This window comes from Diceros bicornis, chromosome 15 (assembly GCF_020826845.1).
Source record: "Diceros bicornis minor isolate mBicDic1 chromosome 15, mDicBic1.mat.cur, whole genome shotgun sequence".
In the NCBI taxonomy this organism is placed as follows: domain Eukaryota; kingdom Metazoa; phylum Chordata; class Mammalia; order Perissodactyla; family Rhinocerotidae; genus Diceros; species Diceros bicornis.
The window spans coordinates 23,236,343-23,261,720 of record NC_080754.1 but is presented as its reverse complement, the minus strand read 5'-3'; the positions used below and the strand labels follow the sequence as shown (position 1 = coordinate 23,261,720).

At 40.8% G+C, this 25,378-nt stretch overlaps 1 protein-coding gene across 1 annotated transcript; it reads right to left on the bottom strand.

The window, feature by feature from the left end:
- Positions 1–784: 784 nt before the first annotated feature.
- On the bottom strand, positions 785–24,548 carry FAM162A (family with sequence similarity 162 member A). Its single transcript, XM_058555902.1, has 5 exons — positions 24,454–24,548; positions 8,860–8,982; positions 6,294–6,402; positions 3,400–3,508; positions 785–1,039 (listed from the first exon to the last, which is right to left on the bottom strand). Exons 1-5 carry the CDS (start codon positions 24,485–24,487, stop codon positions 947–949), a joined length of 468 nt encoding a protein of 155 aa, XP_058411885.1. The 5' UTR covers positions 24,488–24,548; the 3' UTR covers positions 785–946.
- Positions 24,549–25,378: the final 830 nt, after the last annotated feature.

Genomic DNA, 25,378 nt, shown 5'->3' with positions numbered 1-25,378 from the left:
TCTGGGAGAACTAGCAGGTTGGGATGGCTGTGAGGACTTGTCATCCATTAATACTCTTGCAGCATGTGAGAATAAATGCAATACTTAAAATAAATACCAGCATCCACACCTAAATATGCGACAACTCAACATCCCAGTAGAGTCTAAGTGAGATACATACCAGATGAAAATCCTTATCTTTCAACACTAATAAGAAAATGCATTTGATAGATTTTCACAATTGAGAAATTTAGTGTAAAGGTAGAAGGAAAAGTTGGGAATTCTAAGCCATGGAGCAGAAGTGACTGTGCTGGCTCCAAGCAACTCCATGAAGCTGGAATTTCAAAGTCCTCAGAAACTCATGGCAGACCACTCTCATCCCCTTGCCAGGACTTTTTCAAAGACTGCTCTCCTAAAAGCCTCATCCGCCAGCACACCCGAGGATGCAGAGTGTGGTCTGGCTGCCTCCCAGGGCTCTGAGAAGCACCATGGCACGCAGGGAGGTGAGCTCTCTAGCATGCACCTGGGCAGTGCACTCGGCTGGCTTTCCTTATCTCTCTAGAAATGGGTACACAGGAGAGAGAGAGAGAGAGAGAGAGAGACACAGAAATAGAAGCCATTTTGACTTCTGAGAGGAAGTCACTTTGGGAATGGAAATTAAAGTAGGAAATGGTACCTGACTCTCTAAAGAAGAGCTAATATTAAAGTTGAAATAAGTTGTCTCATTTTTCATTCTTTCATTTTCTCCAAAGAGCTGAGAGGCTGCATTTTACCTGGATCAAAGCCATAAAATATAGACAAGTCATTTCTTTAAGAAAATTTATTGGTACCTAGAGCAGAAATAGGGAAATGGTATAAGCTTGTGCAAACCATACTTTTAAGAAACGGATCCTCATACAACGATACAGGCTTGTTGCTGCAACATTATTCCTGGATTTTCAAAATCCCACCAACACGGATACCTCTGCTACTCTGCTTTGGCCTTCATAGCTGCTTCCTCTCTCAGACGAGCTTTCTTTTCTAAGTTCAGGCTTGTTAAAGACTCATTTCTTTTGACAGCCTAAAGTGAAACAAATTTGAACAGGTGATTATTTATGCCAGTTTGGGGAGGACGGCATTACCTAGAACTGATGTCAGCAGGTCACTAGGGCAGTACAGGCATGGAATGGTCTGCTGCCGGCACAAAGTCCCCCCCCGTGTGCCTTCTGCTTCCTCTCACACTTCACAGACTGTAGTCCACCCATTCAGAGAGAAATGCCATACCTCTACCTTCTCTCCCTTCCTGGCCTCTTGACACCTCCAAGCCTCTCTTCTTCCCTTATAATGTATTCCCTTGTCTTTCTCTTTTTCCTCTCTTTAGTATTAAACACCTTCTCACTTCCATTTCTATCCCTTTTTTCTCCTTTCACTTTTCTTTGTTGCTACCATTTCTCCTTCCCCAACTCGTGGTACACTTTCACAGCCTTCTAGCTCCTTACTCCTCTTTTACCAGAAACATTCAGCTTTCAGGATCGCAGACTTTACCAAGTACTACCACTGATGACTTCCAGCAGTATCTATCCCACCACTCCAGCCTGAGAGCAAACAGCAGTGGGGAGAGGCAACCATCCTCTTCCCCTGTTTCCTCCATGTGACCTATCACATTTCTGTGAAGCTTACATAAACAGACCAGTTTCAAACTTTTTATACCAAATAAGTTAAACTAGCACCCTATAAGGCGGTATTTTCTTATATCTGCGTAATTTCACATGTGAAGAATTAGGTATAGGGAGGAGAATGGGAATGTTGATAGTGAGGCCAAAACTTATCATGGCTAATTTCTCTCTTCTAAATTGCAGTAAGTTCAAAAGTTCTCCATTCCAGTAGCATTTACCAACTTTTTAGAAATGGCTAGTTCTATAAAAGATAATACAATTTTATGGTATAGAACAGGAGAGGAACTCTCTAAAGTACACAGCGTATACCCTTGGATGAGGCTAGAGGAGATCCTGGAGTAATTTGTTTCTGGAGTATTTAAACACAGCTAGTATAATAAAGTATACAACAGCAATGCAGATGTCTCAGAATTCTAGAAACCCCTATGTCCTGTCCACATGCTTCTGCAGGGTTCAATCTGAGAACCAAGCATGAGAGGTCAAAGAGGGAGACAAGAAAAACTGCAGTGGAGCAGGAATAGAACTGTCGAGAAAACTCGACCCAGGTCTGCACACTTGTCCTTCCTGCTCCCATGAGGTCAGCCTAAATGGTCAGTATTTTCCATTCCAAGATTCTAAAGAGAGCCAGAAGTTCATTTCCTTTTACTCCAGACTCACTGAGGATAAGAAGTCAGTTACCACTGGGTTTGTAGAACCTTTTTAATATCTGATAATAGATACAAGACATCTCTTTCCATATAGAAGTTGTGATATATAGAATTAGATATGGTATTAAAATAAGGGTTTTACCAGTGCTGCTGCATATAAAAATAACTAGATTTTAATCACAAGATAGCATGGTATCTTGCAAACTTGGCTCTAAATTTATATCTTGCCACTTATTAGCTATGTAACTTTGGGAAAATTACTTAACATCTCTAAGCTTCAGGTTCCTCTTTTATAAAACACAGATAGTAAGAGCACCTACCTCTGAGGTTCTTAGGGTTATTGTGGTTACATGAGTTTAACAGTACCTGCCATATAATAAGCACTCGATAACTGAGCAATTTTACTATCACCTCAATTAGACAGGTCTAGGTTCAAACTGTGGCTCTGCCAGTAGGGAGATGTGTGACCTTGGGTAAGTTACTAAAGCTTTCTAAGCCGTTTCCTCAACCATAAATGAGGTCCCAATAATGGTACCTATCTTGCAGTGCTATTGTGAGGTTCAAATGAGATAACAGCAAAGTACTTGGAAGACAGTGACTATTCAGTTAGTGACAGCTTTTAATAATGATCTATGTCAAAACAAGGATTTCTGGACTTGAATTCCTAGGTACCACTCAGGAGCTATGGTCCTTAGACATATGGCCCAGTTTGGCTGAGCTTCAAGTACAGTGATAAGAATGTGCACCAGGGTTAAGGCAGAGTGAGGATAAATAAGCCCACATACTTAGAGTGCTGTATAGACATGCAAGGAGTTATCAATAAACACGCCAGTGTCATACTTCTTGTTTCACACTATTTATAACGTCTGTGGTAACTAAACACTTTTTTTACTTTACACAAAACTGATTTAGTCCTTCACCTTGCCAAAGTTAGGATTTGCTATTTATCCCAGGCATGATATCCCAGGTTTGTCCCCACTACATCTTATTTTGTTTCTTATCATTTCTCGTGTAGACAGTAGTCTCCTCTTTTCTCAGAGAATAAATACGAAGGTCAACCCCTAATTTCCTCTAGGTCCTTTGTGGAAAACAGAGATAGAGAGGAAGTCTACTCTCACCTTCTTGCCCTCAATAACCATCAAGATGCATCCTGCCACTGTCAGGGCAATCATTACATAGCTGATCTTCACTCGGATCTTGTTCTTTGCAGCATCGAGCATCTCAAACCTAATAATACAATGAAATCAAGACAGAAAGTTAACTTTTCTCTTTCTGAAGTTGCCAGCAGGATATAAAGTTCTGTGTACCACAAATCAGAAGTGGAGTGGGGCCTTTAAATATAAAAAAGGAGGTGGGGCCTGGAGATCTTGTACGACTTTGGGGAGGATGGGGCATTTTCACAACTCATTTCATATTATATATAAAATACAATAACATAGCATAAATTTAAAGTCGGAAAAAGAGAAGAAAGTGTGAAGACAGAAAGTGGAGCCAGGAACAAAGCAAAAAAAAAGAAAAGGCATATTATTCCACACTTGCTATGGGTGGCCTCGATCTGGCTCTCAAGTTTCACATTAGCAGCCAATCTAAAAGTGAATCTCCTTAAGAAGACACTATGTGCTATAATGATTGTCTGAACAGCATCCTGACAACAGATACTGCAATGAGCTTCACAAGTTTTAACACAAAGCACAATTCAGAAGAAAACTAACACGGGAGAGAGTTAAACAACGCATCCTTTATACCCAGCTTTTTGCTCTCTGCCTTGAACGAGGAATAGATTTGAGAGCATCTGGGACAGCAGGAAGATCTTTAAACAATGCTCCCTTAATGTTTATCTTTTTACTTATGTTTTGCTAAAATTGAGTGACAGTGAACTCGAGATTGTGCCTTTTCTAACCCCTCCACTGAATACAGACCCATGTGCCTTAATGGAAAGTTGAGGGTTGGATTATCCTTCTTGTGTGAAAGCTACGAGGTCTAACAAGGACAAGTCTAAAGAGAAGGCCACTTCTGCAGGTAGGCAGCGGATTGGGGTTCTATCACCTGAGTGTCTGGTAGAGCCTCAAAGCAGGGCATGTGCAGTCATAACGGGCCCAAGACAAATACTCAGTAGGGGTGATTACAGGAACAGGAAGTGATTATCTCCAGACGATGGAATTGGAGTGCCTTTTTTTCCCCCAGATTTTTAACACATACCACTTTTGAAATTAGGAGGAAAATACTTTAAAAATGCCTGGAAGGAGGCGTAGGGTCCGGGACATTGCAGGAGGTAGGGGGAGAACCCTGAAAACACATACACCCTGATGTAAGAGCTGGGACCCAGTGAGACAGCAATGTGGATGGAGTTCTCCAGGCACTGAAGCTGGGCCTGCAGGTTGGGAGAAACCAGGGATATCTGCTAAGGACTTGGAATTGCTCTATGAAGAGCATCCGAGATCCCACCAACCACAAACTACTCATGTTGACAATATTTTTCATGAACTGGTTATTTCCAACTGAAGTGCTGTGGTCCTCATGAAAAGTGATATATTTTACATTTGAGAGGACATCAGAAAAGTAACTTGTATTTAAATAAGGCCATGAGGTTACCCTCCATTCTACAGGGAGCAATCTGAATGGGCAAGTTCAGCAGTGCCTGTTCAGAACTACCAGCACAAGGATAAATGGCGGCCTGGGCCCAGAGAAGAGCCTTCTAGGGTGACTCACTAGTAGCACTTGGGGCTTGAAGGGTTCTTGGAACCAGCTACAAGGCAGACCGAGGCAGTGTTCCACAGCGAAGTCTACACAGCACCTACGAGGCTATTTACCAGCTTATCTTCTGCCAGGATATTCAGGAAGGAATTAGGGCGCAGGCAAGAGCTGATGGTATTGTTATTTCCAGCATGCTCTTACTTCCCAAGAGAGTACACTGTCACTTGAGCTAAGACGGACCAGGGTCTTCCTGCTGAAATAATTTTAGGGGAAATAATGTGCTATTTAATTTGACTGGCAGAAGCAGAAGGGCTCTGTTAAAGCTGCTGTAAACGGAAAGCAAATACTACTTATCTTCCTGGAAAAAGATACCCTAAATGAACCCAGATCTTTTTCAATCACAACATGGAACTAGAAGCCAGAAGGTCTAGTTTCTTGCTAGACAGGAACGTCCAGGAGCTTTGTCCCAAGTTCCTGTCTCTGAAGAGTGTGATGCCCCACAGGGGAGATGGCATCTATTTCTCAGAATCTCTCTTGGCCAAGATGCAAACCAATCAAGGTCTGTAACATCAGGCTGGAGCAGTGATTCCCAACCAGGGGTGACTCTGTCCCCCAGGGGACATCTGGCAATGTCTGGAGACATTTTTGATTGTCACAACTGAGTACTACTGGCATCTAGGAGGTGAAGAGGCCAAGGATGCTGCTAAATATCCTATAACGCACAGGCCAGCCCTCTACAACAAAGAATTATCTGGGGCCCAAAATGTCAATAGTGCTGAGGTTGAGAAACCCCAGGTTAGAGGAATCTGTACTCATCATCTATAGACTCTGAAAAGGTCCCAAGATCCCAGCCAGAGCTGGGTTTAAAGAAGTTGGTGACAGGAAGGACTCTTTCCTGGATCCTAGAAAGACAATGTGTTGCTTTTAAATACTTTTATGCCTATGGCTGAATACTTGAGTGGGTTTTATAGAATATAATTATTGTCACTAACTGATATACCCAGATTAATAACAAACTAAAAACATTGACCATCACTGTTTAGTTATGTTTCTGTAGCTGGGAGAGGAAATGAAATCAGCTGACTTCAGGTACATGACAGCTCTTCACTAGGCACTACAGAAATATCAATGATAAGACATAGAGTTTCCAGCATGTTTTTATTCCAGGTACTTGCCAAAGAGGAAACATTCTGAGAAGTGAAAACTTTTAAAATTTGATTGAAAGGGTTTAAATAGTCAGACTCAGAGGAGCTGCTTTTCCTTTAAAACAGATCAGGGAGAAATAAAAGCTGCTTACAACCCTAAGTTCAGCACTCACGAGACAGTCTCTGGGATTTCATCTTCCTTTTTGAAGCGACCTGACCATATCAGGATCTTCCTCTCCCAATGCGTAGGTTTGTGTAATGGCACTCTGTGGCTGTAAGTGTCTGTGAGAAAAACAAGACAAGACATCTTACTTATTTGAGATTACGGCTCTCAAAATTTGGCAGCAGAAAAATGCTCTTTGTGCTTTTTAACTATTCACTAAACAGAACCATAAAGAAACCTCAACCTAATTAGAACTTTATTTGAATGGAATTTCTCAGGATGCCTCATTTCTCAAATGAGATTCCAAAATTCTGTCACAACTGAGGTAAAATAAAAGCATTATTTCCCAATACAAGCCCTAGCCATTGGAAGCTGAAAGAACACCGTGAACAACGATGCGAAGGTGAGGAACAAAGATAAGAAGGGAACAATGAGGAGCCTGTTTGACTTCGCAGACTAAGAAAAAGTCTGTAAGGCAGAATCAGATCATAAAGGACCTTGAATGCCAGACTAAGGTTTTTAGATGTGATTTGGGAACTACTGTACCCTTCAAAGCATGGAAGAAGTTAATGTTTTAGGAAGATTAATCTGCACAATGGATGGAAGAGAGAAAGGAAGGATAGGACAGAGTGGGCAACAAGTCCCAATAGGAGGCTGTAACACAAGGGTGAGGTGAGGTGGTCTGAACCAGAGATCTAACGGCGGGAAGAGAGACAAAAAAGTCAATCTGAGGATGATGGCAAGAATTTGGAGACCGATTAAATTAAGATAAAGAAGGAATCATGAAGAACCTCAAACTTTGATCACTAAGACAACAGCAGTACTGTTAACCAAAATAAGGAGACTGTGAAAAGAACTGGTTAGGAAAGGAAAAAGTATGAATGCCATTTTAGATCTATTCAGTCTAAATTTATGCCACCTAGGCAGGTTTCATTAATAAGTCAGGAGGTAGAGATAACCATCGGCGCAAAGAGAGAGCCAGCGGGGGTGATAAAGAGCAGAAGGCCAAGGGCTGAGCCTTGGGGCATGATCCAGAAAAGGGGACAGGAGACAGGCAACCAAGGAAAATGGAGTGGCCAAAGAGACAGATGAACAAGAAAGGTACACAACCACAGACTTAAGAGAAAGAGTCTTCAAAGAAAGGGGAAGTCATTGAAGATAAAGAGTAGAAAAAGTTAGGGAATCACAGAATGTCAGGGTTAGAAGGGACCTTAGAGATGATCTCATCCAACTCCCACGTACTGCCCACATCTCTCTTGCAGACAGACCATCTCCTTAACTGTGACCTACGCATCACACTCATTCCCACCTCCACATCTTTGCTTAGCTATTCTTGTTCACTTCATCAGAAGGCAGCAGCAAGAGGAACAGGAAAGTTATTAGGAAAAAAATTCATAAAGAACCAAAGTGAAGAAAAGACGTTTGGAAATAGAGAAATAGTACTGCTGTAGTTTTACCTTTTAACCCTTCCAGCACTTGACACAACTCTCTCTATAGTTTTTTCTTTTTCATTTTAAGTACTATATACCCATTAAAGACACTTCAGAAAGTGTAGATGTGAACAAAGAAAAAGATACAAACCATCCTTAACTCTCTTGTCATAGCATAATCACTATATTTTTATTTTGGTGTGTTTCTTAAGTCTTATCCCCATGAGTATATATGCACATATAATTCATATGTGTATCATACTTGTGCTTACACACAATATAAAATTCTGTATCCTGCTTTGTTCATTAACATTATGACAAGCATTTTCCATGCCAGTACATGGTATTTATTAGCACCATTTCCAACAGCTGCATAATCTCATCAAGTAGATCTAACATACATAATTAATTGTTCCCAGATTATTTGACATTTAGATTTATTTCTCATTTTTCTATTATATATAAAAATGGGAACATCTTTACACTCAAAGCTTTTTTACACACATAGGGAATATTCCTTACGATAGATCCCCTGAAATGAAATACCAGGTCAAAGGGTATAAACATTTTTAAGCTCTTGATAAACAGAGTTTCAGGATGCTTCCTTTCCACCCGCCTAGACCTGCCTGTCCCAGGTGTACTCCCATGAAGAAGCAACAAGCAAAGAGTTTCCGGGACCCTACAGTTTATCTATTACGCTCCTTCTTCCCATAGTGGTGACAGTGACAAGGGTTTTAGTTAAGGACAGGACCAACCGTGGCTGAAGTTAATGCCCAAGCCAGAGCATAGCCCCAGTTATATTTTACCCCAAACCTAATTTCTTGATTTGGTTCATCTTTGGAGTTCCTTAAAAGATATTTTCTAGACCACTATTTACCTTGGTGCATCCATTCTCCTACAAAAATACTCCAGGCCAATCCTTGAGGTAAGAGATGAAAATGACGAACAAGGAAAAGGAAGACATCATTGCTACATGTTACACGTGAGCACAGCCAATATCAGTACAATTGGGAGGCCTGAACTACATGATAGGACATGATGGAGGAACCTCTGTGATCACCTCTCTTTCAGGTTCTTTTGATTCCAACTTGTCAGACTCTTTGGCAGCTGCGTAGTCCACAACTAGAAAAACTAATAAAAACTTACGGGATGGAGCTTTTGAACTTTCCTGTGGTTTGGTGCAAAATCCATTTATTCTCTTCAAATCACAGTTTCTGGTAAGCCTTAGAGATGAGGAAGCATCTCTTTCACAGAACCTAAAACAACTTCCTAGAAAAGAGAGAAAAATGTTTCAGAGAAAGAAAACCTTATGTTGTCTCAAAATGAGAAATGCCTGCAAGGTATATATTTCATTTATAAACATTAACTCATTTAAAAAATGAATATACTACTCTTTATGTAAGATACATATATTTAAGGTGCTATGCTTGGTGCTGTTTTAAAATATACATGTTTTGCTGATTAGGAAATTAGAAATTTACAAGGGATACATTTTATCAGCTGTAAGTTTTACAAAAGTACTTCTCACATGTGTCTTGTTATAACAATAATGGCTCTGGTGGAAATATTACATACTATGGCACCCAGCTGTTTAGATGAAGATCAGCAACCACCCAGAAGTGATAAACCAAGATGCCAAGTTACTGATACTATTGTGGTAAACTCTGAATGGGGGCTGCAACAGCCAGCAAGGGGCTCTAGAAAGCCTTGCTCCTTCCAAGCTGTAATTCTCCAATTAGAAATCAACTTTAGACGTAGTCACGAATTATATGTAATTTTAAAACTATACATATGTATAAATGTATAAAACTATGTATTATATATAAGAATATATGTAGTTAATTTTTAAAATCTAAATTCTAAGCACCTATAGAAGGTAGTATTACAAATCTCCATGTACTCACCACCCAGTTTCAACAGTTATCAATAGAGGGCCAGTAAGTATTGTTTCATCTGAACCCCTCCTAATCCCTACTGAATTATTTTAAAGCAAATCCCAAACATCATATTAGTTCATCCACAAATACTTCAGTATGCATCTCAAAACAATAATAGCTTTTCAAAATATCCAGAATACCATTAATACAACTAAAAAGCAATATTTCCTTGATATACGCACATTATGATCAAATAATATTATGATTCAATTTCCTGAATGGGCTCATAATTTTTTTGCAGTCGGTTTACTCCAAATAGGTGCACACATTGAATATGGTGATGCTTCCTGTGTAGGTCTCCCCTCCCACCCCCTTCCCTTTTTTTCTTGTCATTTATTTGTTAAAGAAACTAGGTCATTAGTTCTACAGAATTTTCCTCATTTTAGATTTTGCTGATTGCATCTCCAGTGTTGTTTAACATATTCTTCTAACTCTTCTACTTTTTGTAAACAGATTTTTGAGGTTTGATCAGATTCAAGTTAGAATTTTTAGCCATATGTCATAGGTGGTATTGTGTACTTCCTACTGCATCACATCAAGAGGCATACATCAATTTTGTCTCTCTTTTTGTGATAAGATTGATCAGCAGATGCTATCAGTCTGACTCATCCCTGATAAAGTTCTCTATCAACTTTTCATCTAATGTTTTTAGTAGACATTGGTGATTGTAACCTAAATCTATTGTTTCATTAAAGGGTTACAACATGGTAGTATTCTTTTCCACACTATTTGGCTATCCTAAGGTAAAAGTCATACAGGAAATGTAGAATAAATGGTTGATTCTTTCCCTTTATTTGCCAGTTTTCAAATTAATGGTTTCCTTGCAACCTCCACAGGTGACCTTTTGTTTAAAGGAGCATAAGGAACTCCTGCATTTTAACACAAGTGAGGTGCTCCAGTCCAATTTTTTTTTTTTTTTGATGCTCAGACGCTCCTATCTTTAGTCACTGGGAATCCTTCCAAGTTGGCTCCTGAGTCTTTCAATGTGTGTGATCACTGATAGCTTCCTTACTTTCTGACAAGATGTTCAGACTCATTTTGAAATGCTTCCTGCCCCTGATTTGGAATCACATTCCTCCAAGGTGCTCTGGTTCCTTTACAGGGGAAACGTTTTTAGAGATGCCTTAGGGAGGCTCATTGTTACTGGCTTTGTCATTGTTTCTAGGCCTTGTCAGTGAACAAAGCCGGGAAATACATTGTTCTTAAAACAAATGTATGCTTAAGAACTTAGTTTCAGTTAGCAATTTTCACCTTCAACCTTAGCATTAAAATTTTTAATCAGTCGATAATTAATCAGAATTCAAAGCGGAGACAGCCAGAAACAGTTTTGATGAGTGTGGGAGAACAGGGGTTAATTCTATATGGGGGTCACGGTACAAGAGAAACCAGGGCTGGTATAGATCACAGAAGAGCCCTAGGGTCCCAGGACACGCAAGAAAGGGAGCACCGAGAAGTAGAATGGATCAGAAAAGCTAGAAAGGCACCAGTGATTAATCTAACTAGGGTCCCGGCACTCCGTTATGCTCTGGTGAAAAAAAAGGAAAGCCCAAGACTTGCCTTTAACGTAACAAGAGTGTACCCTCACAGCTTCGTGGTTAAAAGTTCATAGGACAGTTCAAGTAGTTTTTAAAATCTATTTGTTAGTGGACAAATAGTCTGTACTTTTGAAGTTCCAAATTCCTACTTAGGCGTCTTTGCAGCCTCAAAGTTTGGAGCAGAAAGGGGACGCAAGAGAGGGAATAGGAACAAAATATGGTTATAGAGGTGGACCTCCCAAAGCTGGTGAGAACCATGATTTCTTCACTTTTTTGCTCTTGCTGTTAAAAAAACTTTTAAACGTAACAATTTAAAAGATATTAGGGCCGGCCCCGTGGCTTAGCGGTTAAGTGCGCACGCTAGGCTACTGGCGGCCCGGGTTCGGACCCCGGTTGCGCACTGACGCACCGCTTCTCCGGCCATGCTGAGGCGGCATCCCACATACAGCAACTAGAAGGATGTGCAACTATGACATACAACTATCTACTGGGGCTTTGGGGGAAAAAAAAAAGAGGAGGAAGATTGGCAATAGATGTTAGCTCAGAGCTGGTCTTTCTCAGCAAAAAGAGGAGGATTAGCATGGATGTTAGCTCAGGGCTGATCTTCCTCACACACACACACACACACACACACACACACACACAAAATAAAAGATATTACTGTGGACTTATCATGGCATATGTTTATATCTGTTTAACGATTTAAAAAATAACACTTTTATTGATACATAACTCCATATCATAAAACTCATCCTTCTAAAGTGTACAGTTCAGTGGTTTTTAGTATATTCACAAATATAAACTGATCACTACTAATTCCAGAAGATTTTCATCATCCCAGAAAGAAACCCCAAATCCATTAGCAGTCACTCCCCACTTCTTCCTTTCTCCAACCCTAGGAAACCACTAATCTACTTTGTCTCTATAAATTTGCATATTCTGGACATTTTACATAAATAGAATCACACAGTATGTGGCCTTTTATGACTGGCTTCTTTCACTTAGCATGTTTTCAAGGTTCATCCATATTGTAGTATTTATTAGTACTTGATTTTTTTTACTGACCAATTTTATTCCACTGTATGGATATCGCAGATTCTGTTTATATATTAGTCAGCTGATGGACATTTAAGTGGTTTCCACTTTTTGGCTATTATGAATAATGGTGCTATGGACATTTCTGTACAAGTTTTTGAGTGAATATCTATTTTCAGGTCTTCTGGACATATACTCAGAAGTGAAATTGCTGGGTCATATGATAATGCTACATTTAATCATTTGAGGAACCGCAAGACTGTTTTCCAAGTGGCTGCAACATTTTACATTTCCATCAGCAATGTGTGAAGGGTCCAATTTCTCTACATCTTGGCCCACACTTATGTTTTTCTTATTAAAGCCATCCTAGTGGGTGTGACGTGGTATCTCATTGTGGTCTTGATTTGTATTTCCCTACTGAGTAAAGATGACGGTCTTTTCATGTGCTTATTGGCCATTTGTATATCTTCTCTGGAGAAATGTTCATTCAGCTCCTTTGCTCATTTCTTGACTGGGTTGTCTTAATTATTGAGTTGTAATAGTTCTTTATATATTCTGGAACAAGTTCCTTATCTGATATATGATTTGCAAGTATTTCCTCCCATTTCATGGGTTGTCTTTTCATTATCTTGATTATGTCCTGTAAGTACAGAAATTTTTAATTTTGATGAAGTCCAACTTATCCATTTTTTATTTTGTTGCTTGAGCTTTTGGTGTCATATACAAAGTCTCAAGGGTTTCCTCCTATGTTGTCTTCTGAGAATGTTATAGTTTTAGCTTTGACATTTATGTCTATGACCCATTTTGAGTTAATATTGGAATACTGTATGTGGAAGGGGTCTAACTTCATTCTTTTGCATGCAGATATCCAGTTGTGCCAGCATCATTTGTTGAAAAGACTATTCTTTCCCCTGTTGAATTGTTTGGCACAATATAGAAAAAGCAGTTGACCATAAACGTGAAGGTTTATTTCTGGACTCTCAATTCTATTCCACTGATCTAAATTCCCTTGTATTCTTTGTTGTGTTTTGCCACAGAAGTCTATGTTCTATGTTAGCTTAGGGTCAGCTAATAACTGGACAGAGACTTCCTTAAATGCCGTCCACCAGTAAGTTTGCCAGCCACTGCTGAAGGGCTCTGTGTGCCCGCTGGAGCACACCTGGAGGTGGGGTGGGGGCGGGGGGAGAAGCTGTTCACAGTGAATTAGCTCTGAGTTGGGTAAAAAAAAAAAGACAAGCCCTGTGAGTGGGGGTTTCCAGGGAACTGCCAGACAGGTCAAACAGTGACAATTCTCTGGGGTTGGGGATTGGGGGAGCTCCAAATCCATTCTACCTTCTTCAGTGCCTGCTAGGCTGCTGGTTTTCATAGCTACGGTGATTAGGAGCCTATTAGTTTTCAAGGCCACTGTAAAGCTGAGAAGAGACAGGAAGCAGTTTAAACTCCACAAGGCTTGCTGTTCTTACCATGATGCTGTCATTTTTCTTGGAGAAATGCTACTCAGATTGTCACAAGCCTCTGGTTATTTTCTAGACTTCTGAAAAAGTTGATTTTAATAATTTTTGGCAGTGTTTTCATTGCTTTTATATAGGAGTGGATTTTCAGTCGTCCTTACTCTGACATACCAGAAGTTGGAACCTCTACTTGTGTAAAGATTTGTGGTTACCTGCAGTCTGATTTCTTCCATAAGAGGCCTCATTTATTTCAGTTTTCTAGGCCGGTAATCTCAGAAGGCTTCACCTGGGTCTGGGTAAACCCACCATCAGTGCCACCTAGTGGCCGTAAGTGTACATTATAAGGAAAAGCAGGTAAATTATAGTTGATCTCAGCTTGTTTCCTCATGTCAATATTGACATATAATAATATGCAATGCAGTATTTACTTCACCAGGGCTGATTTGAGGGTTAAAGGGAAAAACAAATGTGAGAGCATTTGGCAAGATGCTTGAAACGCAGCAGACCCTCTAGACGTTAAGGTTTTTTTTTTGGAAACACTACTTAAAACATCAATCTTCAAAACATTTCCAGAGGACTTTTCAATTTTACCCCTACACTTGTCACAGTTTCTAACCAGGGCCGGCCCCGTGGCTTAGTGGTTAAGTGCACGCGCTCCGCTGCTGGCGGCCCGGGTTCGGATCCCGGGCGCACACCGACGCACGGCTTCTCCCGCCATGCTGAGGCCGTGTCCCACATACAGCAACTAGAAGGATGTGCAACTATGACATACAACTATCTACTGGGGCTTTGGGGATAAAAAGGAGGAGGATTGGCAGTGGATGTTAGCTCAGAGCCGGTCTTCCTCAGCAAAAAGAGGAGGATTAGCATGGATGTTAGCTCAGGGCTGATCTTCCTCGCACACACACAAAAAAAAACAAAAAACAAACAAACAAAAAAAAGAATTTCTAACCAAGCTAATTATGCATTTACCAGGGCATGAGGAAATTCTATGAAATTCTTCAAAAGTTTTTCATAGCTCTCAGGATTAAAACAAAATTATTTAATGCTGTGATTCCCAAACTTTGGCTGCGTCAGAATCACCCGCCAAATGGCTTGTTAAAACACAAATCACTGGGCACACCTACCTCCAGTTTCAGAATCAATAGTTCTGGGGTGAGGGCTGGGAATTTGCATTTCTAACAACTTCCTAGGTGAAGCTGCTACTGCTGGTTTGGGGCTTTTTTTAAATTTAAAATTTTTAAATTAAAAAAAAATTTTTAAATATACATAACACAAAATTTACCATTTTTAAGTGTACAGTTCTATGGCATTAAGTACATTTGCACTGTTGTGCCACCATCACCACCATCCACCTCCAGGACTTCTTCATCTTCCCCAGAGAACCAGTGGTTTAATGTCACCTACAAGGCGCCATCTCACACCACTCTGCCCCATTCCCCTCTGGCAGGCACCAAGACAGAAAGGAACAAGGTTAACTGGCAGTGAGCTAGAAGGACTCTGCTATCTAAACAGGAAACAGAAAAAGAATCAATAATTATGTCCTTAGGTAGTCGTCCTTCCTCATCCGTCTTAATTAGACCAGAGGCAGTTTAGGAGACCAGAACAGAGTTTAGGAGAATAGAAGACAAGTTGCCTCTCAGCTCAGTTTGGGTAATAACGATGAAGCAAAAATGCTAACAACATGTACACCTACTTACTATCAGTCTCACAGATGTATGTCTGAAGATATTCACTCATTCAAAAAATAATAATTGAGTACTTACTATGTGTCACACATTGTTCCAGGCAATATACAAAACAGATAAGAATCAATGCCAATAGAACTTACATTCCACTGGAGAGAAAGCGTATATATGTAGTTAGATAGTAAGTGCTAGAGAGAAAATAGATAATGGGGACATGAGTGTTTGTGTGCTTGGAATGGGGTATGTGTGTGGAATTTTAGATAGGGTAGTCAGGAAAGTTCTCTTTAAGAATGCCACTTTTGAAGGAAGTGAGGGAGCCAGCTATGCAGAGATCTGGTGGAAGGCTACTCCAAACAAACAATAAGTGCAAAGATGAGGCCAGTGTGGCTGGAATGGAGTAAATAATGGGATGAGAAGTAGAATTTGAGGTCACAGACGTACCTGGGGTTGGGGGTGGGGATAGGGACTTGAAGTATGAGAGGTTTACCTAGATCAGAATGTCTCTCCCAACTTTTTCTTACTACAACTTCATACTGGATCCCAATAATTTTTACCTCCCTAAAGTATAAACGCTGATTCGAGTATATACCAATATGATCATATTATACACAATAGAAATAACAGACCAATGTAAAAAATAATTTTAAAACTGACATCATTAAAAAAATATGATGTGACCTTGGTTTTCATTTTGCAATTACAAAAAAATTAAAGCATAAAAAAGTTTTAGTATCATTATTAAGACCTTATTTTTCTATCTCAAAGAGATAGAATATATTGCCTGAGACATCCAAACCAGAAATCTTCCATCCTCTGGTGGATCACAATTAAAAACAAACATACAAACCAAAAGAAAAACAGCCCTTTGACCCTCTGGCTGCACTTACAGCCTGTCCCTGGCTGACCAGTTCTGCATCCCCAGGGCCCTAGCAGGAAGTCAGAATGAAGCCCCACAGCTGCCTTGAAGGCTCTGACTGGCAAATGGCTGGTTAATCTTAGGAGCAGAGGTTCTCAAACTTGAGTGTGCATCAGAATCACCCAGAGGACTTATAACACAGATTATTACACCTCCATTTCCAGAGGTTCTGATTCAGTAAGTATGGGTGAAGCCTGAGAATTCGCATTTCTAACAATTTCCCAGGTGATACTGATACTGTTGGTCTGGGAACTCACAATTTGAAAACCAGTGCCTTAGAGCTATTACTGCTAGCTGGAGGCTGTAGTGGGTCAGCCCAGATGAGGCTGGTTCAAGTACTGGCTTCTGCCCTGCTGTCCCCTCCTTTCCATAAACAGCCTTTCCAACCCCACGATGGACAGAGCAGAGAGACAGGGATTTTTCCTCAGAATCTTTCAAGATCCTTCTGGAGATAACCATCAGTGACGTGACCTGGGACATGACAAATCTCTGGGAATCAGTGATGATAAGTGAAGGTTCAACGAATGCTAGAGGAGAAAGACGCCTTTAGAAGATTGTCTAATTTTTTCTTAACCTGTGTCAAGATCAGTTGTCAGGTGTGTTGCTAGCTATGAAGATTGCCAATGATTTGCTTAAAAATAAAATGGCATTTGTCAGAACCCATAAAACTGTACATCACAAAGAGCTTTAATATACCCAACTTTCAAAATATTAACCAGGATGCTGGGGGAATCCCAAGATGAAATGCAGACTGTGACAAATGTATCTATTAGGAATGTATGATGGGCCGGCCCCGTGGCATAGCGGTTAAGTGCACACGCTCCGCTGCTGGCGGCCCGGGTTCGGATCCCGGGTGCGCAGCGATGCACCGCTTGTCAGGCCATGCTGTGGCGGCGTCCCATCTAAAGTGGAGGAAGATAGGCATAGATGTTAGCCCAGGGCCAGTCTTCCTCAGCCAAAAGAGGAGGATTGGCATGGATATTAGCTCAGGGCTGATCTTCCTCACAAAAAAAAAAAAAAAGAAGAAATGTATGATATAATCTAATCTCATAACCTTCAAGGTAGGGAAAAAAGAAGCTGACCTAAGTAACTTTACAAAACATTCTTTTGACTGGAAACTGTAAGACTAAAGACAAAAACAATTCTACATAAACACTGTACTCTAGTTGGCAAATTTGTTTCTTACAGAAGCATGAGTTAACAATTCTGAAACTACAAACATACTAGGGTTGACAAGTAAATAAATGGTACATAATGAGAGCCAGGTTTCTCACAGTCAGAGAAAGAAGTTCCAAAAACAAGGGTGGAAGGCTAGAATGAACCCATTGGTGCTGGGTCAGTCAGAGAACTCAGTCTAAACTCCTTTAGCTTTATATGTTTTATTTATATATATTAGTTATGAATATATATTGAGAGAGATGAGAGATAGTAGATGGACAGATATAGACATAATTATAAGTGTGCTGTACACATGGGTTAGTAGACATGTATTTCCCAGCTCCACCCAATGGGAGGGCCTGGAATCAGCAACACTTCAACAGCAACAAGCAACACTCAGTGCCCAGATCTTGGTTTCTAAATACCATTATTCAATCAAAGGAATCAGGGCTCCTTGGAGAAAAATGGCTGATTCTAGGCTGGGGCAGAGAAAATACAAGATGAGCCTGGGACATCCAGTAATGCCAGAAAGAAAATGTTCAAAAAACAAAAGGATGGGGGCATGTAAAGGGACACAGGAGCTGATCTGATAGAGCCTAAGCTGGAATAATTTGAGCAACAAAATAAATAATGTAGTAATAGATTATAACTTAAGGTACAAAATATCTGAGTTTTATACTGATATAAAAATAACTGGATGAATGAATAAATGGGGAAGAAGAGACAAATCTTCCTTACAGAAAAACCCCAAACATATGTAGACACTCTTCCCTCCTGGATTCCTTTCCCCTTGAGTGTGAGTTGGACTTAGTGACTTGCTTCCGAAGAACAGAGTATGGAAAGGAAAAAATAGTAACTCCACAAGAAGAAACAAACTGGCTAAGGTTAAAATTACCAGTCATAAATCATGTGGGTATCGTGTACCATCTAATATGATGCGATGAGAAGGGCACTTTACCTCTGTGCTATTTATTCCTCCCCTAAACTCATAACGTAAAGGGAGCAGGAGTGGGAAGACATGAATATGGAAATCTCCTTTTAGGTAGTATCACAACACTGTAGTAAGTGGGTTGTGTAAAGGAAATAGGCTAGCTATAGGTTCTATGGAGAGGACCTAACAGATGAGAAAAATACTAGTGAGGAAAAATGGGCAAGACAGATTGACATTAGGAGCTTTTGTGGGCTGGCTAGAACCCTAATCACCATTCGTGACATTGCTTCTATGGGAAAAAACCTTGAGTTCAAAAAAGAGATTTATAAATAAACCTTTGGAATCTGGCCAGTTTTTAAGTTGGGGGGAAACTCTATGGAAAAATGTCTTGGCAATTCTATGTATCTGGTGGACAAACTTCTTGAGTGAGATGGGGCCACTCCTCGGTGATCTTTCTTCCTCCCATCAACATTCCAGCCCACTCCTAACAGTGGTTATCTGAAACTCTCTTGACCTTAGCTGTTGACCTAAATCGGCTTTGCAACACAAACAGATTCTCTATTTCTCTATCCGTTTTCTCATCCTTCCCTGCAGGCTTGGAAGAACACTAGTCCTTCCTTCACTCTGAACCAGTGAACCGTTCCATCTGTGATCCCTCTTACTGAGGGATGTTGTACCAAACTTATCTCACAACCTCTAGATCCTGCCTTTCCACTGCCCTTTTCCTGCCAAATGTTGTCTCCTTGCTCTCAAAAAACAAAACAAAAACACCCAAAACTTTAAATTATAAAAGTAACACTTACTCGTTACAGAAAATGTGGAAGCTGAAAAAAAAAAGAATGAAAAATAAAAGCACTCATAATCACACCATCCAGGGAAAACAACTTGGTTTATTTCTTCCCAGACTTTTCCTATGCTCGTACCCAACATATACATTTTTCATAATTAGATTAATACTATACCTTGCTTATGTCACATTTTTCCAAGATATTACTTCTGATAGCTGTATAACATCCAACACACAGATATAACCTGAATTCCATCATTCCCTATGGCTGGATTTGTTTCCCATTTTCACCATCACAAATAATGTTTCAATGAACAGTTTTCTACATACATCTTTGACAGCATTTCTGATTATATTCTTATATAGAATCCCAGTAGTGGAGGGCTAAAGGATCTGAGGGTTAAAGGCTATGAACCCTTTTAAGATTCTTAATATATAACAAACTGCTTTCCAGAAAGGCTGGATCAATTTACACCTCTACCAGTAGCTGATGAGAATTCCTGTCTCATTATACACAGTGGCACTGAGGGTCCACTATCTGGGACAAAACATTCACTTGTTCTCAACAGCCCCCAAAATAAAATACTAATCTCCTTCCTTTCACAGCTCAAATGACTGAATAAGTGGCACGTATTTACTACCTTACCTCACCATCCACATTTTACTACGTTTCTTCCCCCAGTCATTTTACTAAAATTGCTCTAACGACATTCATGATCTCTTTCTAGTCACATGAATATGTTTTTTAGAATCTCATCATTAGCTCATTTGACACTACTCTTCCCATCTTTGTGGCCATTTGACTCTACTGATGTCATCCTTCTACAAGGACTCAGTCCCTCCTTATTATTCCACCACATTCTCTCCCTTCACCTCTGACCTCTATGATCTGCCTTTTTTAATGTCCTCTTTGCCACGTCCTATTACTTACACTATGTCAGGCCTTCAAGCTTCAGTCTTTGCCTCTCTTCTGCACTCCTCTCAGGGAGGAGGACTCCATTCTGTTTTAATAATCAGCTCCACACTGATGGTCCCGTACGTTTCCCTAACTTTACCCCTCCTTTGTCTTCAGGTCTTCAACTGAGAGGTCTCATCCTCACCTATAACTCAATGCTACCTACCAACAATACTGCACCATCCTCTCTGCCAAACCAGTATCCCTTCCCAACTTGCTTATTTCTTCCAATGGGGCAACATTCCTTCAGTCCTCCATGGTGTGAAAACTTCAGTCTTTAAGTCCTTCCTTAAATCATTTTATGTCTCAAAGTCATACTAATAATTTCTTCAAAACAGTTCCTAGATATAACCCTTTTTCGTCATTTCCATCATCACCTCACACATGGATTACTGTCATATCTTCATATGCAGCAGCTATTCATGTTGTATGTGGCAGCCATGTTAATTTTCCAAAAACGTTTCTTTAATGACTTCTGCTCAAAGGCTTCCTTTTTGTCCAAATTCATCTGGTTCAAAAGGCCACACCATATCTCCTATTACCTCCTGACTGAAATCCAAGGTAATCCTTTCTCTTTACTGCCCTTCCCCCTCACTCCCTCTCCAGACTCATTACTGCCCCTACCTTTGCTCAAGCCACTCTCCTATCTCTTCTGTTTCAATGGAGCCTTCAGTAGATAATCCTAACCTATATTACTTTTCCCTTCTCTGAATTCTTAAAGCCAGTGGTATGCTGGCTCTTGGGAGAGGGTCAGTGAGGAAAAGCCCTGATTTACAGTGTTCGCCAACAACCTTCACCAGGGCAGATTTCAAGCTACCAGTATAACAAGACTGTGAAACTGGGAAGAGATGCACACAAAGACAGTAGGAGCCGGCTCTAGGACTCCACAGCAGCACTTACAATCTGTTCTGCAATCTAGAACTTATTATATACTGTCTCGTATAAGCTCTCCAGGTGTATTATATAGGTGTATTTGTTCATTGCAATAAACTCTCACCTAGGAAGGGTGGCAGTCCACTCATCTTAGACCTTTCATAGTATACAGTGCACACAGTATGTGCTCAATAAAAACCTGTTGGCAAGACCTGGAGGGAGTGATAAGCAAAGCCAAAGACTGGAGCAGTAAAATTGGGCATGTACTATACAGGGTTGGTTAGCAAGAACAATGAAGCAGCAGAATGTAGTGGAAATAAAATCAGAACGGGAGCCAGGAGATAACCGGTTATATCCTAGCTTTGTACCTGTGTGACCCTTAGCAAGCCAATTCCCTTCTTGGGCCTTAAGTTTCCTCATCTGTAAAATTAGTGGACTGGACTACATGACTTCTAAGTTAGCTCTTGATTCTAATGCTCCGGGATGTGGGTGAAATTGACAAGGAGGCTGCCCATGGTCCACTGCATTGGTGTAACAATGATAATAATAATTTCATTTTAAAATCTGCCGATAAAGGAGTTTAGGGCAGTACAACGTTTCTGAAGGTGTTAAGAAACACTCTTGTGGGCCCCCCCTGCCCCGTGGTGTAGTGGTTAAGTGCTCCTGCTCCGCCGCTGGCGGCCGGGGTTCTGATCCCGGGCGCGCAGGACACAGCGCTTATCAGGCCATGCTGTGGTGGCATCCCATATAAAAAGTGGAGGAAGATGGGCACGGATGTTAGCCCAGGGCCAGTCTTCCTCAGCAAAAACAGGAGGATTGGCATGGATGTTAGCTCAGGGCTGATCTTCCTCACAAAAAAAAGAAAAAAGAAACATTCTTGTAAGGCCACTTCATTCCTCTGACCTAATAATTATTCTGTACAAAGTAATAATTGCTATTAAAAATAATTACTTTCCAATATAATAAAATATTAAAAATAGTTATCAAAAAAAATATCTATTGCCTGTCTACTATGAGTTGGACACTGATAAGTGCTGAAGATTTAGTAAAAACAAAAGAGACCCAGTCTTAACCCTCCTGGAACCCACAGTAGTGTGGGTGAGTAGCCATTTAGTTTCAGATCTTATCACCAATGCTTTTTAACTGAGAGAGCACAGATTGCATCTGACTAACGGATGCAAGCTACAGGATGCAAGCTACGGACCCTCACTTCCCCAAACAGGTATATAATCATAAAAATTTGAATATAATTTCAGAGGTTCACAGGACCTCTCATCTGAGAAGAGGCCTAAGAACCACAAGTAAGAACCCTGACCTATATCTACAGCTATATCTATGAAACGATAAACAAATTCAAGCTCATAAAAGCCTATATTCTGTTCCCTAAGGGAGTACAGCAAAGATTTCCAAGAGAAACAATTAAAAATAAAGGTCCATCATTTAAAAGATTAAGCTTTGGCTATTTAAAATTTCACTCACCCAGAGCATCTTATCCCAAATGATATTCTGGATAAGCGAAGTGTGCCTAGATTATGTTTCTATTTGATCTACCATTCCTTTGGCTAAGGTTGCCTGTTCAGTCTTCTTACTTGAAAATTCATTTGCACATGAATGTGTGCTTCCATTTCACACGTAGATCTGCATTTCATGACTCTTCCATTGCACAGCAGAGACTCAATTAGCATGACAAAAACGTATTCACACCTATCCTGAATAAGCATCTTGAACAAAGCAAAAGCACAAATTCCTGGATTAGAGCACTGACTCATCTCCTGCACTAACATTTTATGGCGAAGTAATCTTTGACAAGTCATTTAACCCTCTGACCCATGTTTATTCTTTTGTAAAACAGAAAGGGGAGGCTAAGACTTACCTAAGAGGGCTACTATGAATAATCAATCAAGTAAAATAATGTATGTCAAAGTATTTAGCTATAAAATGGGCAAAAGTGGGTGAAAGACTGAGCAAGATCGCTTTGAGTTCTTCACAAAACATCAGACATTCAGAGTAGACTCTGGAAAGAGTTGCTCTTATAACATCCTCAATGGGTCTATCTGGGGTAAAATAAATCGTTCTTAAATTGCTCAAGGAATTTTGTTGATTGAGTGCCCAATAGTGAAGTTCTTAAAGATCAAAAGTCTGCAGAGAGGCTGTGGAATCTTTATAACGAATAAATATATTCTCAAGGCAAGAAGATGAAATACTTACACATAGTCTTAGTCCCTATGTAGTCAAACCCCTTTCACTCAGTCTGTTTCAACTTTTTTACAGGGCAGTGATTCTTTCACTTACCTTGCTGAAAAGTTAACAGGAGGTATACAAAAGATTTTAGGCAAATTAGTTCAACAAAGCTGAACAAATCAATAAAATCAACCTCTTTCAGTGGAAGGGAGTGTTTGTTTTAAAGGAAGTAAACAATATTCTCCAATTTGAGACATGTTTTCCAGTCCACCCTCCACTGGAACACAAAGTAAGCCATGTAAAGGATAACTTTTTTTTTTTACATTACTTCATTTATATTTACAATGTACATTTACATTATTTCAATAGCCAAGTCTGGAGCAATTCTTCCTTTCAAATTTGAATTAAACAACTTTTTAGTAATTTGGTACCAAGGAATAAAAGATCAATCATTACACCTTATCAAAGCTCATAAAGGCGACCAAAAGAGTGATTTGCCCTGGTGCCTAGAAAAGAGCCAAGAGGCAAATATTCTGATTTCTCAGTCCCTACTAAACAAAGCTCTGCTGGTTCCCAAAAAAGGTGAATTAAGCTCTGACTCCAAATACGAATTACACAAATATCTACTAGGAAATCAAACTGCAGATCCTGTATTTACATAACACTTTTCTCCAAGAAATTCGAAGTACTCAATTGTAAAATTGTTTAAAAGAAATGCATACCCCATGTTAAGAAAACAATTACTACTCTTCTGTGAGACCTCAAATCTTTGCCTAATCAAACACTAAATGGGTAGGAAACCCTAGACTTGAGGTTTTCTCTGAGAGCAAGGATAAACTCTTGAGATGGTGGGGAGTGGGGGGTGAGGGAGCCAGACTTAAGACTCAAATGGAGTAACGGACGGGAGAGGTTAGAGTGGAAAGCTGCATGAAAAAGGCAATGGGTGAGTTCTAGGGATGGCAGGTGCATTAAGAACTGAGCTCAGGGGAGGCTGGGGATGAGCGGGGCGGAGGAGAGGGATCGGGGAGCAAGGGCTCGTTAAGTCAGTGGGAGCTGCGTGGATGCACAGCCAGGTGCGAGGGTCACTCGGGCCAGGCCCCAGTGTCTGCTCAGCAGTTCCTCGCTCAGCTCTTGCTGTCTCCCATTATTACTACCACGGGGTAGGATTCCGAGCAACCTGACGGGAGTGCGTGATGGAACTGAGCGACTCCCAGGCCTGGGGACGCTGCAGGATTCCTCCACCCTACCGCCGACCTGGCTTCCAGCCCTCCCCTACTCCGGCCCGCGTCTCACCCGCCGCCAGCCGCAGGCCGCGAAGGCTCCCCATGGCCGCCTACTCCGCCGACCAGCACAGCACCTCAGCGGCAGCGGCGGCGCCCGTGCGCTCAATGTCATCGAGCACCGCTAGGGAAGGACGCCAGCGGCGCTGGGGGGCGGGGCGTGTGGGACGTGAGGGCGGAGCGAGGAGGTCGAGAGTATCGCGGGGGGCGTGCGGGCGGGTCGTACGGGCGGGGCCTGCGTGCTGCGCGGAGCGTGTGGGACGTGCGTGGCGAGCCGAGTGTGCGGGCGGCGCGCCGCGTCCTGGAGGCGTCCTTAAGGATTCTTTGGTGGAGTCTGGGCATGTTGGGTGTTTGCAATATCGTTCTCTGCGTCCAAAGAAGTACCCGTTTAAAATAGAAGAAAAGTAATGTGCTCAATGTAGAACTTTTGTGAACTGTAGACCCCGAAGTCACACTGCCTACATAAACCAGTTATTTCAATACACTTTTGCTAGTATTTTCAGTGACTACTTGCCTTTATCAAAAACACGTAATTGGGCTCCTAGTGACCAGTGGCCCCCATCTCTTATTGGATTTGGGAGTATCAAGCTACTTGAGAAATTCACATGTATGCTTCCTATTTTGTTCGCTATTTGCCTATTTTTTAAATAAAACTAAACATTTTAATATTTCCACACCTAAACAACTTATTCAACCCTTACCCCACTTTGCCAGAAATGTCTTTTTATATTTCTTAGTGGTCCCAAATTCTTAACGAACAAACGCCCCTCTGCTCTAGGGACGAGAGGTAAAAATCTACTGTAGATTTCCTCCTGGAACGACCTGGTTGGTGCAACCACAAAATTGTTTCCCTTTTTGTAAGAAAATGGGATTGGAGTAGAAAGATCCCTTCCAATTCTGACATTCTTCGATCCATGCACTTGGGCCAGTTGCAGGAG

Bases quoted from the DNA above. Each gene is read 5' to 3' on its own strand.
- FAM162A (XM_058555902.1), bottom strand. From the start codon at position 24,487: ATGGGGAGCCTTCGCGGCCTGCGGCTGGCGGCGG. The intron at 3,509-6,293 runs GTGAGTGCTGAA...TTGTATTATTAG, and splicing joins GAAATCCCAGAGACTGTCTC to GTTTGAGATGCTCGATGCTG. The intron at 1,040-3,399 runs GTGAGAGTAGAC...GTTTCACTTTAG, and splicing joins TGGTTATTGAGGGCAAGAAG to GCTGTCAAAAGAAATGAGTC.